General features: G+C 42.4%; 2 protein-coding genes across 2 annotated transcripts; both read right to left on the reverse strand.

The window, feature by feature from the left end:
• On the reverse strand, nt 1–10,273 carry si:ch211-257p13.3 (kinesin-like protein KIFC3). The gene is made up of 20 exons (XM_027285989.1): nt 9,857–10,273; nt 9,525–9,643; nt 9,202–9,298; nt 8,907–9,064; nt 8,519–8,771; nt 6,313–6,488; nt 5,771–5,836; nt 5,356–5,493; nt 5,076–5,273; nt 4,343–4,516; nt 3,593–3,740; nt 3,030–3,160; nt 2,827–2,938; nt 2,575–2,756; nt 2,397–2,501; nt 2,178–2,308; nt 1,964–2,084; nt 1,754–1,883; nt 1,271–1,500; nt 1–1,175 (listed from the first exon to the last, which is right to left on the reverse strand). Exons 2-20 carry the CDS (start codon nt 9,621–9,623, stop codon nt 1,050–1,052), a joined length of 2,775 nt encoding a protein of 924 aa, XP_027141790.1. The 5' UTR covers nt 9,624–9,643; nt 9,857–10,273; the 3' UTR covers nt 1–1,049.
• Nucleotides 10,274–10,502: 229 nt separating this feature from the next.
• On the reverse strand, nt 10,503–13,592 carry LOC104940336 (hypothetical protein). The gene is made up of 3 exons (XM_027286122.1): nt 13,294–13,592; nt 12,306–12,792; nt 10,503–10,775 (listed from the first exon to the last, which is right to left on the reverse strand). Exons 1-3 carry the CDS (start codon nt 13,381–13,383, stop codon nt 10,687–10,689), a joined length of 666 nt encoding a protein of 221 aa, XP_027141923.1. The 5' UTR covers nt 13,384–13,592; the 3' UTR covers nt 10,503–10,686.
• Between the last annotated feature and the right edge of the window lie 380 nt (nt 13,593–13,972).

Below are 13,972 nucleotides of genomic sequence, written 5' to 3' on the forward strand. Positions count from 1 at the left end.
ATCATGATGAAGTGACCTCAGTGACCTCTATCATAGTTACTGAAACATTAATGTCTTGCTACACTTGAATCAAAAGTTAGTTTTGATTCAATGGGTGATAAATAGAGAAACAATGATGAACAGATAACAATAAGCTGTTTGGTATGACATTCACAAGTGATTTGCAAGCACCTAAACATTCCTTTCACAATAAAGTGCATCTTCTGTCCACGTAGGCCTAAAAACTGCCTCTTTAATAAAGAGGATATTGCACAGCTCACTATGTTACCACTCTTAAAACAAGGCCACCTGATCCCTTCAACAGCTTTTCTCTTTCTTCAAAAGGCATATTATCGAGGCTTTCTAAAGGAAAACAGAAAGGGTTCAGTCACTGCTCTAATGACGTTCACAACACTAATATGTGACTTAAGTGTCATTGAAATGATTAATAGCCCATACTTTTCCTACAAAACAGATTCTCCTACACACTACAACCTTCAAAAAATATACAACATTGGAGATGAAGCTCACAAACTACAGACATTTATAGCATGATGATTAATATTGCAAAAACTGAAGTGTCCATATTGTGGCTCTGGAAGCTTGTTGAACCTGTTTAAACGCGTTGCTGCTCTGAAAAATTGTGACGATCAGCTCCAAGAGGGTGGTAAGACAAATCCTGTATTTTGGTATTTAATAAAAGGAAACTGAGATATTGTAGTTGAAGGAAGCACCAAATCTTAGACTGCAGGGGGGTTGGGTTGTTTTGGCACTCAGAGTGGGAGAATAAATACTCCTGCATGCAGATTATCTAATGATAAATAGTTATCTCTTGTCAGAAGCAGAAAATGGCAAGGGGGAGGCCAATATCCTCAATACCTAACCTCAATCACAGGTTGGCATTTGGGTGCCACATGGACCTCCACACATTTAGCCCTTGAGCAGGATTGCTGTTGATCTAGTTGATACTGTAGTGCTATGGTTGGTTTGTAGGGTAGGTGATAATCTGACTGGTGCATTCATGGCTTCCTGGTGATCACTGAGGACAGGAAGTGGCTGATTCAAGGCTGTCAGTCACACTGTCCTCCACCAGATTCAATCTTCCTGGCTGCAGGACCCAGTTCCACCTTGCACACCCTCTGGGCAAACTTCAGTGAGCACAATGTCTCTCCGACATTACTCTCCAGAGCAGAAACCTTTAGTAGAAACAGTTGAAACAAAACAGGGCTCATCAGCAAAGGCTTAAAATCTGTCATACTTAAAATGTATACATTTAGAGAAATAATCCCACCTGGACCACCATGACAGTCTTGCTTCCTTTGCCCAGGGAGTCTTGTAATAAGTACGTAAGGCGGGAATTCCTGAAAGGGATATGAGTCTGCCGAGCTCTCAGTGCCTGAATTACATCTCCGAGTGCCAGCAGGGAGCGGTTGATATTCTGGGCCTCTTTCAGCCTCTCTCCCTCTGCACCAGACTTCCATACCCTCTCTGAGCCAGCCAGGTCCACCAGGTTCAACTTGCCTGAGGAAGGAAAAGTTAATCCAGAGAAGATTACAGACCCACATGTGCCTCTTTTTTGTGCTTTTTTTCCCCCCCTCCACACTCTTTCACAACCTTTCTTTTACTCAAAGACGGTGGTGTCTCCCGGGAAATGTTTTGATTCAGCATTATGACTAAGAACAGAGAGATTAAATGGGTATGGTCAAATCTGATTTAAATCTATAATAGGTATAAATAAGGAGTCTTTCCCTGTAGAACTGTATGTATGACTGACCGGTTGTTTTGGACCCGGTGGCAAGGTCAGTGCCCTGAACGGTGATACAGAGCAGAGCGTGGGAGCGGGAACTGTGCTGATTCATCTGAGTGCCGAAGGTGATCCTGTTCCTTCGGGCTGTGGCTAAAATCTTGACAAAAACATGAATAATTAGCATCAATGTCATGATTTATTCTGAAAGTGAAGCATGGACTGTTTTAAGTGTGTCACCTTCTTGATGTGCTGAAAATTCTTAACCTCGATGACCCTGAGACCCGGCACGTGCAGCTGTCCTGTTCCATCTGGATTGATCTTTATGTCCAGTTTGTCTCCATCCTTACTCAGCAGGTCCCTGAGGAACACAATATAACGCAAACAATAAAATAAACACAATGCTTAGTAGCTGTAAACTAGTCCATCTGAAGAAGAGTGCGGCATACAGTACCTGAGCACCTCATTGTAGATCTCCACAGAGCTGACAGTGACAGTGTAAGACCACATGTCCTTCCTCTCCTCGATCTCGCTGAAGAGATGTTTCAGGGCTCGCTGGTTGATGCCTGGATTCTCCACACTGCCCTGAAAACGAAAGGATGCTTAACCTGCAGCCTAAATTATGGATCATCACTCTATGGTTACAATAATGCTGTTCAACTAGTTTGTATACCTCCATTGTGTACGTTTTTCCGGAGCCAGTCTGCCCATAGGCAAATATGCAGACTTGGTAGCCATCGATGCAGGATGTCACAAGAGGTTCAATCTCCTGAAAGACCTGATGAAACAAAAAAATGGATTAGAGTTCTTGTCTCCACTAGATTTCCTGCATATGCTATTGATGTTCATACCTCTTCCTGTGTGGCCTGAGGGTGGAAGACTTTGTCCAGTTCAAAGATGCGCCCCTTTCCTTTGTTCAGCACATTGAGTGAGGACTCGTTGTTGGGGTCTGTCGTCACCACCACAGACTGGTCCTCCTCATGCTGGTCCTCCTTCAGCACAGGCTTCACACGGCACAGCACGCGGATGTTTCCTTAAAAACAGGGCACCCAGTTAATGACACAGATTTTATTTTCTGCCCTGAAGTTTATTTCTCTGTATACCTTTAAGCTCCACCAGCTGCTCGTGGTACTTCCTGCGCAATGCAACCTCCTTTCTATATTTCTCCAGAAGATCTTTGTTGGCTTCAGACATCTCACTGATAGCTGCTGAAATCTGACAAACAAAAGACAGAAATAAACTCCTTAGGATTTGTTCTCCTAAATATAATGGGGACTAAGTCATGAAGTCGTGCCACTGTACATACCTGTTTTTTTGCATCGCTGATAGCTGCTCCATAAAAGTCTGAGAAGTTTCGGACCTGGCTCCTCAGACTGGTGTAGTCTGTCTTCATGGAGCGTAAAGTTGGAGGGAGTGCTGTCAGACGCTTCTGCAAGCCTGGCAAAAATATAAATCAATTAATTTGTTTAAATAAATTCTTTGACATTTTGGGAAATCTGCTAATTTCCTTTATTTCCTGGAGTAAGAAAATTTATAGCACTCTCATATTTGTCTGTTAAATATAAGATACAGCTGGTTATCTTAGCTTTGCTATATATTGTAAGAAAGGAGCTTACATGGCCCCATCCAGCGTTAACATTTTTACACAAGGTTGTGTGCAAGATTATTTTTTCAACAGGCACAATGACTTTCTGGAGTCTTCTTTGGTTGCAACACCACAGTTTTGACAAGGAGCACCTTCAAGTCAGTGTGCCTGGCCAAGAAATAGCCTTGCACATATCCCCTCTCTGTATATGCTAATTTCCCAGTACCTGTGCAGAAACCAAGATGTCTTTCTTTGGGGGTTTAATTATGTGATGTATGACTCACTGAAGAATTGGTCCTGCAGGTTCTGAAAGTGCTCGGCTGAGCAGTTGGCAGCAGCCTTCACAGCTTCCTCCTTCCTCTCCTCTAAATGTCCGATTTCTTTCAGCAGTTCCTCTCTCAGTTTGCTTATTTCTCTCTCATACGCTGCAATCTGTAAAAAGGCAGGCAGCAATTTGTCAATCTGTCAGCTCAACTGGTCCAATCTGTGCAGGTACAGCTCTGTAATGAGTTCATCTGTCAATGAAATTGATCCAGGTTGTAAATTTCCAGCAGCAAAGCGGAAACTTCCTCTTTCTGTCTTTAATTTCCTCTCCTTTGATCATCTGTTTTCTAAACTCTATGTGTTTTATTTACCCCTCCAGACCTAATTAGTTTTTCATTTTTTTAAATCAGCGTTGGCGGCATCAGGATGAGCATCTGGGATTTGTTGCCAGTTTTCCTGCCTCTTAGTGGCAAGCAGCCAACAGTAATAATTTGTGTGCTGATGGATATTTACCATCATTAAGAGGAATTATTGTCATAAGCCTACATGATGGTTCACCTCAAGATTTAAATCCAGCTCGTTGCTGCCTGAGAGATGTTCATAAACTGCTGCAGCACAATAAAAATATGCTTGTAAAAACACAAGTCATGTATAAATAGTTTTAATCTGCCCCTGCGGGTGTGTATTACTGTAGGTTTACTTAAAAGCAGATATGATAGATGGAAATACATGACAAACCAGTTAAGTCTGACTTCTGTAGCCTCAGTTACCTTGTGCTGCAGATTACAGCTGTATTCATCAGACTTCCTGATGTGTTCTTCCAGCTGTTTGCACCGCTCATTCTGACTGGACAGCTTTTCGGACAGCAGCTCATTCCTCTGTCTGGCTTTAGTCAGGTGCTTTAATGTGGCAGGTGATTCCACCTCCACAGTCTGGGTGACATACTAAGAGAGAAAACACGTGATTAGAGTCATGTGCTGTTGTTATAAAAATTAAGATTATATTGGGGTCCAGGTGTTTTTATTTCATAAAATAAAGTGTGCATCCTGTTTTTTTGCATGTCTTGTGTGAATTCCCTTTTTTCTCTTTGTTTTTCTGAGGTTGGCAGGGAGAGATTAAGTTCAACTATAACTTAAGTTATAATATATAACATAAGTTGAAGTAATTTACAATAGTACAAGGGTTGGAGACAGGTTAGCAAGGTATTATTTGAACAAAGAAACATCCTGTTGGTTACTGATCAGAGAACTAAAAAAGACGTTATGACATTACATGTATTAATGGGGAGGTGTCCGAGACAGCCCATTAGAGAATGTATACCGACTGTCAAGGCTCTTCGAGGAGCCTTTTTCTCTGTTTTGTGTGTTGCACTGTTAAATGCTCCTTCTTGTACAAGAATAATAAATTCAGCTTCAAATCCAGTCTTTCTTATTGAAGGGTCACTTTTGAAAAATCACTGATGACATAAAAAAAAAAATCAATGCCCTTTCAGATCAGACTTACCTTCACCAGTGGCTCTTTCCCTCTCTCTCTGTCCAACTCCAGCTGCAGCTCCCTCACTCTGTCCTCTCGTTTCCTTAGCTCTTCTCCTCTCCTCCACTCGCTCTGTTCGCTCTGTCGCTCCATTTGTGACAGCTGCTCGGCACGCTGTTGTAGGGACATCTCCAGCTGCTGCACTCTGCTGCGGAGGTTTTCATTCTCCTAGCACCGCATATAAGTAAATATAAGTAAATTACGTGTACAAGTAGTGACGTGTTACCAGGTGAGCTCTCAGCTGTCTCACCTTGATGAGCATGGTGCTGGACTGGGAGGGGATGGTTGACAGCTGCTGCAGGAGGCCTTGTGTAACGCTCAGGTTCTGTTTCAGACTCTCATTCTCTGCTGACAGACACAGGACTCGCTTTTCTGAGTCTGTGGCTCCCTGAGGAAATGAAACATAAAGTTGAGCATAACAATGAGAGATGCAGCAAAACCAGATGTCTATGCCATGTGAATTCCTCACATTACATACATACAGTGTATACATATACGCAGATTTGTAATTAAGGAGCCATACAAGGCATGCTGTACGTTGACATTTTTACTGCATGGCATTTCATTTGGTGTCTGTGGGAATACACTGTGGCAGCTCTGCTGATGATGTGGAAAGTGACAAAGACTTGACAAATGATTCAAAATCAATAGTTCATAGCGCTTACGGTGGCTGTTCTCAGTCTGGACAGCTCCTCCTCACGCTCCTCTATGCAACTCTTGAGCTCATCGATCTGTGCAAGAAATAAGAAAAGTTCAAAATGACTTAATTATCAGTTTGATTTGAGAATATAGACACATCCAACTCTCTTCAGATTCCTGTATCATCACTTTTGCAAGAGAAACCTGGACGAAATGATAGTGTAGGGTGGATTGCACAGACTCGCATAAAAAATTTACAATTTTCACATATACTGTATGCAGTGACATGTGGCCTGAGAGACATCCAACATTTATGAAGTTATGCATATACAGTAACTGTGTGTCTCCATAAGTTATGACACCGTATATTACTAACACACATACATAAAACAAAGCATAATATTAATTCTAATTTAAGTTATGAGTCAATTTAAGAGATTTTGTAATACATAATTCACATTAAAGGAAGAATTTGTTTTTTGAAATTATTATTGAAATTATTACTGTATTTCAGGTTGACTTTTTTAAAAATAGAATTATTGTATTCAACTAATATGCGTCATCATACCTGCTGTTGAAAGGCCTGTATGCGAGAGTGTCTGTCTTTTTCCTTCTGCTCCAGCTGTGAGTGCAGCAGTCGGAGTTCTCCTCTCAGTTTACTCCTCTCACCCTGCAGGCCGTACAGCGACTCCACCAGCCTGTGAAGCCCAGCTTGTGTCCCTGCCTCACTGCTGGGCGACTCACCTAGGCGACATAAATAGACAAAACTCACATTCATATTAGGTCACCCAGAAATAGTACCAGCCAATATCATTTGAACTTCATCTGCCCTGTTTTTCTGTATCATTCCAGTTCTGACAAATTTCCAAAGTATGCTTCAATGCTTGCATGTGTGTGTAATATTAATGAACATCAAGTATGCACTTAAAGCACTTTTCCACAAGATGTAGTCAGCATGCATTGCAGTAAAGTTTGAACATTGTTGTTGCCACGTTTCCACTCTCAAGTCTCCAGGGCAACTTCACAGACCTACATAGGATTACTGCAACTTCTCACGTGCAGCCCGGATCAAGTGCAGAACCGAGATTCACGTTTATTTACGATACAACAACCTGCTCAAACCTCCTCCATCATTCATCAGGATCCTGAGCAGCGTGCCCAACAGCATTCTAATGCTTTTCGTTCTCATCCTCATTGATTTCTCAGGCTCTGTCACCTCTGATTTTCATTGCAGGGCCTTAATTCTGTCAACACGCCATGTTAGGTTTGCTGTGTCACAATGGTGCAGGGAGAGGTGGTGGTGCCAGAAAGGGGGAAAAAAAAAACATGGAGGAGAGGCTACAGCTGTGCATCAGGGGTGAAACACGCTTGCAAAAACATCAAAAGTCTGGAGCTGTTCCGGTCTGCAGAGGCACTCAGCTTTGTACATTTTAAAACAGTAGCTTGAGTTGATGTATAAAAAAAACAGATGAATCACCACTGAATAAGGAACCAGCCATTAATTTAGATCAAATACAAAATAGAAGATCAATATACAACCAAAAATGCGAGTGGTGGAAATTCTGCACATCCAAGAGGGACGGCATCCCTCCTTCATTTAGGCCGACACGCCAACAGTAAACAAACAAACAGCCTTGAAACACTTAAACAAGAACTGGGCTATTTTTAGTCCAATACAAGAACACGTGGCACCTTGCATGTGCCAGACCTTGTAAGTGCATTCGCAGGGAATAAAATAGCACTCTCAGACATGTTTTATTCATGACCACAGAGTCACTATCCAAGTGCAAAAGACAGTCACCACATGATCGTGTATCTCGGTCCTCTAACTAATGAGAGTCAGTGCGCATCAGGTACTCTGCTTAAACACACTGATATTCATAAAGAAAACGGTCTGCTTATCATACATGTTATCACGCATACTGACATGTTTCTCTGAGGCTGTATCAGTCTGAGCGTGAGGACAGGAATCTGATCTGTCTACCGCTTCATGGAGTCATGCACTTGTTAACAAGCTGCACATACATAAAAGTGCAAAGTGCAGTTGCTACAATCACCCGTCTGCTCTGTGGGGTCAAAGGACCATCTGGCTCAGATCTGACACACAGCAGATACAGACTTCTGAAGCTGTGAAGTGTTAGTCTGGCTCACTTGACTTACACCAACACCCAAATAAATCTAATCAGTCTGCTCCTTTGCTGATGACTGTACTCTTCTATAAAAAGGTGTACAGTGTGTCCCTGGTTGAAAAAAATCCAATCTTGGGCCAACAATGGAAAAACACTGTAGGGAACTACATTAGACACTGTCCTAAGAACTGATGAGTCCCTCTGTTACCTTTGAATGAGCTTTCCTTCTCATATCGTGCTCACGTTTATACAATTATGGAAAAGAGCTCCTATACAACTGTATAAACATCTATATTACATAACCTGATGGATATACACCTTTGTGAAATTAGCTTTCTGTATTCACTGTCTTCCTAATCCATCTTCCTCCATCCTTCAGATGATCTCATCTCATCCTGAAGTCTCATATTGATTTAATCCACCTTTAGTCCCCTGTGCCATTTTCTGCTTCTCTTTTCACAGCGTCTACTTCTGTATGGTTATTAAATAAAGCCACATGACCTCTACTTCTCTCTGTTTTTCATCATCCTGACACTCGCCGCATGGAAATGTATACCCATCCCCTCTTGCACCTTAATTTCACCCTCCCCCCATCCTTTCTTTCCTCTCTCCTCCCCCACTGCAGCCCTTCCTTTTCTCCCTCACCCTCGCTCAGTGGACTGGGGGTCTGTTGCTGGCTGATGGCCTCCTCCAGGCTGCTGATGATGCTGTTCTTGTCCCTGAGGCGCTGGCGGTAGGATGCTCTCAGGGCCTTCATCTGGTGACGGTGCTGGACGCGGTGCCTCTTCAGCTGGACCCGGTACTGGTCGGCCTGCTGCTGCAGCTGCTGGAAGTGGGAGTACTGTTCCAGAAAAGTCAGCAAGTGGGACATCACCGCTACCAGGGGAGAATCGGACAACTGGGTGGTACAGAAGCACACACATACACACACAAGGTTTAGTGACGCTGCAGAAGCTCTTATTTGGGGAACTGTTCATTTTTGTTCCTGCATCAGGCGAGCAGCTTAGTCAAGGTGATGACACAGTTTTTCCACCTTTCCTGTTGTCTCCAGCTGAACTTGTGAGGCCCTCCTTTTCTCAGCCTCTTGTTTAAAGGACAAAAATGCAGCCAGAGGAGTGCATGCTGGGATGTCCGGACCATCTTTCTCATCTTCATCACTCAGAGACATTTCATCACTGTCACTGCTACTGCCTGGATGACAACACATCACATAGACAATAAAGAGTGAAGGAATGTAGGTACTAATTATTCACTTATAATTATTCTGGATTCTACAAAAGCCTTTATGTCGGGCTTTAAATATTCTGAAAAGCTATCGGAGGACTCACTTGACTCACTAAACTGAGCACAAGCCTTTCTTCCCACTCTGGAGGTGTGGCCATCTCTTCTCCTGCTCCCTGTTTCCATGGAAACAGGCCCTGTCTCCTGAGCACAGCAACATACATGAGGGTCAGCCGATAACACACATGCAAAATATGTACACATTGCATACATAGAAATGCACACAAAAGAGCAACGACACCACTTATTTCTACATCCTTCATGAGTCTAATTGTACTCTTAGGTGAGAGGTGACGCATGCATGCTCCTCGCATAAAATGTTTTCCTGACAGAGGACCCCCGAGGATGGAGATGATGTGGCTAGACATACGTCTGAGGAAGCTCCACACGCCCCCTCCAAGGCATCCTCCTCCTCCTTCTTAAAGACAGTGTAGAAGATGTAGACTAAAAGGGAGTAGAAGGCGTACATCTCCACCAGTCAGAGAGTCCCTGCAAATGACAGATGAACTCAATTATCATATGCACCTTCTCACTGTGAAGAGAAGCAGGAAATCTATTTCTTAACCTGATAATATTATGAGACACAACTATAATGATCATTAAAAGGATGCACGATGATCTCGACTTCTCCAGAGGTTCAACATTTTTTGCTCTCTTAACCATCACCCCATTCCATCATGCATTATGCTTTATCTTCTTTACCTTATCGCATATCTTCTCCTCTTTGGCGATGACAATCTGACATTCCAGTCCTTTGGTTTCCTCTTTCACACTCCATCTGTGCTGCCAATGACAAACCTTCCCATGCAGCCCTTGTTCTCAGAGCTGCAGCAGCATCCCAGCGCTGTGTGCAGCTCCTGTGTGACTCGGCCGTTCTCTCTCTCCTCCCTTTTCTCCTCCTCTCCACTTTGCTCCATCTACAGGCTGCATCTGCAGCGAGCATGCTCAGTGTAGATTACCGATCCGCTGCAGTGGTGGAGTGACAGATACAGTATGGAGATTGATAACAGCAGGCAGAGACAGAGATGGATTGAGATCCACCGGGTCCCAGGTGTCCACAAAGATGACAAACTGCAGAAAAATGCCCTTGCAAGTATTGCGACTTTTACAAGGACGACAAGGAAGCGTATGTGAGACAGGAGTGACAAGTTGTACGACAGTTGGACAGTTGAACATTGAGACAAGAGATCTTTGAAATGTAATGTAACATAACTGGAGTAATTTTTTTTATAAACATTAACATATTTTATTCAAGTGGTGTCAACTTTTTTTTAGTGAATAGGTTTTCATTAACAAAAAACATTTAATACAGAACAATAAAATAACAAATAAAAAGTACATGCAACATTTTTAAAAACCACTTCCACATTGCCAAAAGAAAAACAAAAAAAACCCAAACTGAATGATGAATCATTACAAAAAAAGCACACCTCAAACTCACAAACTGAACACCTTGAAACATTCCCTGATCACCTGTATCCTGAGGTCTGACAAAGGCAATGCCCCGCAGACAGGCACGGCGCCACAGATGCTTATACGTCTACTGCAGCAAAACTGCTGAGGCAGCTGCTCACAACTCTGAAATCCTCTGAGTTTGCTCTGCAGTGTCCACTACAAATCTCTGTAAAAAAAAAAAATTAAAAAAAATGAATTGCTCACAAGGACAACCCTGTGGACAAACCTCCTTTAAGTGACGGCAAGTTAAGCAGATTTCTGCTACCATTAAAGCCACTAAAATCCAAAGAAGTAATAAAAAGTGCTTTGATAAGTATCAAATGGGCATGATGAAGTAAGAGCAGGGCCAAGAGCTTAGACCACTGCAGATATTTAAACAGTGATACTGCTGAGGCTGCAGAACAAATAGGACCCAGACTCTAAGGCAGCTGGATGTTTTTAAAATATACAACACTAAAACTATTCACAGAGAGATGTGTGCAAGATGTTAATGACCTCAGAGGAAGTACAGCCTGCGAGGCATTCTTGGAAATGATCACAGAGGAAATTAAAATACCCACATGCTGGCTGCATCATGGTTAAATTAAATAGCTTCGTAAATGTCGCCCAGGCACTTCCAGTCTATTAAATGCTGTGTGTTGCACCACAGTGATGCAGGAGTCCACCATGAGCTATCAGTTGTGGATTGTGATCACGTACCCTCATGCAAATGAGTTCGCTCACAATGTCTGTGTATTGTCTAATCCTGTGCTTTTAAATGAAGTTCACAAAGAGTTCAGCCGAGGTCTGGGATTAGCAGCTAATGTAAATTCCAGTAAAACACCCTGCTTGATTAGTGCTACAAGGAAATCAGTTAGTGTCATATTTAGTTTTCCATGTAGGGTCATCGCAGGTGTTTCCAATGATGCTCTGGTCCTGGTTCTGTCCCATTTATCGCAGCAGAGACTTTCCAGTGAGCCGACATGCACCACAGCAGCACTCTGACTCTGTCTGACCTGAATGGAACTGAACCTTAACTAGTTTCATTGGTGACACCTGTGTTAACCTACTATTTCATGTCAAAACGGTAATAACATCAACAATAACGGTTTGTATTCTGTCCTAAAACATACATATTGAAAATGATGTTATATCTTAGTGCATGTGACCAGTGCTGCAACTAACGAATCTTACTGTTATTTTTTAATTAATCCATCAAAACTATCAATTATTTTGTAGATTTATCATCTCTGCCAGAAAACAGTTAAAACTGCTTGTCATTTCACAGAGCCTAAGGAAGGGTCTACTGCTTGTTTTGTCAGAGGAACAACTTAAAATCATAGGATGTTTAATGCATAATGCCATAAAGACAAAAGCAGCAAATCCTCACGTTTGAGGAGCTGAAATCAGCTGCCGTGTGGCATTTTTGCTCAATAATTAATAACTGCTCTATTAATCCATTATTACCCATGAAGATTTTATTGTGCTGTGCTGTTGAATGTTATGCACCATGGGTTCACCAAGGCTAAAGTTAACTGAAATAAACTCACAAATGTCCTGAAATTCTTTTAAGTTAGGCACATTAATTTTTTGCATAGGTCCAGTTTCTCACTTGACAGTCCATAAATAAATTCAGATCCTGACTAATCATACAGATCTCTACTGATGTACTAAATTCCTATATTACATCGGTCAGTCACATCCAACAGAAACTTACTGAGGGCCTTTGTGGAGGCCCAGCAGCCAACAGACATGAAACCTTTTAAAAGCCATTTGACGAGTCCCTCTGTTACAGCTGGAGAAATGAGCGGAGCAAAAGTCCCCACCCTCTGAGCCACAAGCAACGGGAGGCTGAGGGCTACACCGCCCAAGGCTCCTAAAGCATTACTGGCAAACAGGCACACCGTCAGGCAGCAGGACAGCGAAGACAAGCCCAGGCAGCGGGTCAAAACCGTGAGAGCGTCTGCCGAGAGCCAGTCACACAGTCCCAACAGCAGACAGGAGCCACACAGGAGAATATGTGCGGTGTTGTGGTCTTCACTGAGCCACAGGAAGTCGAAGGAGACCAGCACAGGAGCCAGGACCTCACCGGCCCACTCTGCTTCTTTCTGGATGGAGGTGAGGTATGAGCTGGAGGGATGGAAGATGCAAAGTGCTGCGGAGAGTCCAAGCAGGAAGAGGCCCAGTGAAGGAGCCCTGTGATCCTGCAGAGAGAGGCGAGGAATTTTAAACACGAATTTATTGATTTCTAACTAAAAGTAACAGAGATGGTGTCGGTCATGGTGTGTTCAGAACAGAAATATTTATCATATGTTACACTAAATTTAGTGGATTACAAGACACAGCAATTGAACCCAGCAGCGAGGTCAGCCTCGGAGACAATGTTTTATTTTCAGTATCAAATTCCTTTTCAATTATTTTCCTTGGTCAGTAAAATGTCATACAAAAGTGAAAATGTCCATCATGATTCCCCAAAGTGACATGTTGAAATGGCTTATTTTGCCCAGGTCAATATATATATATTGTCATTTAAGACATGAAAAAGCAGAAAATATTCACATTTGAGGAGCAACCAGACAATGTTTGGCAATGTTGCTTACTACTTAAAACAGTCTGTTGTAATTGATTATTAGAGCTAACTGTAGCTGAAGTTGTAAATTATAACAAGATCCATCTTTATTATCATTACACTGAGTGACACCCACCTTAAAGAGCCTGTAGGAGGAGTACAGTGCTGTGGCAGACAGGATGATGTTGGAGCAGGATGTTGTCCACTGTGTTACACAGGACGCCATCGAGCCTGAGGAGGGACACACCTAGAAACATTCACGGGGTTGCCAACGTTACCGTTACTAACGGCAACAGGGGAAGTTGGTTCTTAAAGGTTGTCTCCTCCGACTGTGTTATTGATATTAATGTAAGCTCGTGTCTCATGAAGTCAGTGTTCAGCAGAGAGACAAACTTTCACGTTTGTTTTGACACGTGACAAGTCCGGATGTTCACAGTGCGCAGGCTCCAAAAGATGCCTTCAAGTCTGCTCGGAAACTGTACGATAAAGCTCAAGCTTATTTTGCCATTCTGTAAATTAGATTAGATTAGATATACTTTATTCATCCCACCACGGAGAAATGTACTTGTTACAGCAGCAGAGGAAAGTGTAGCATACACTACAGAATAAAAAAAAATAGAAAAGGCAAAAAACAAACAAAACAAAAAAACACAATAAACAGACAGAAATTGAGCAGAAATATCTACAAACTACACAATAAACACGAAAAACAATCAACCTTCAAAACAGACAAGTACTGAGGATAAAAGTGGCATGATATATAAAGAGAGCATTGTAATGTAAAGTGACCATAGTGTAAGAAATATTGCAAAGAA

The sequence above is a fragment of the Larimichthys crocea genome, chromosome XIII (assembly GCF_000972845.2).
Source record: "Larimichthys crocea isolate SSNF chromosome XIII, L_crocea_2.0, whole genome shotgun sequence".
Classification (NCBI taxonomy): Eukaryota; Metazoa; Chordata; class Actinopteri; family Sciaenidae; genus Larimichthys; species Larimichthys crocea.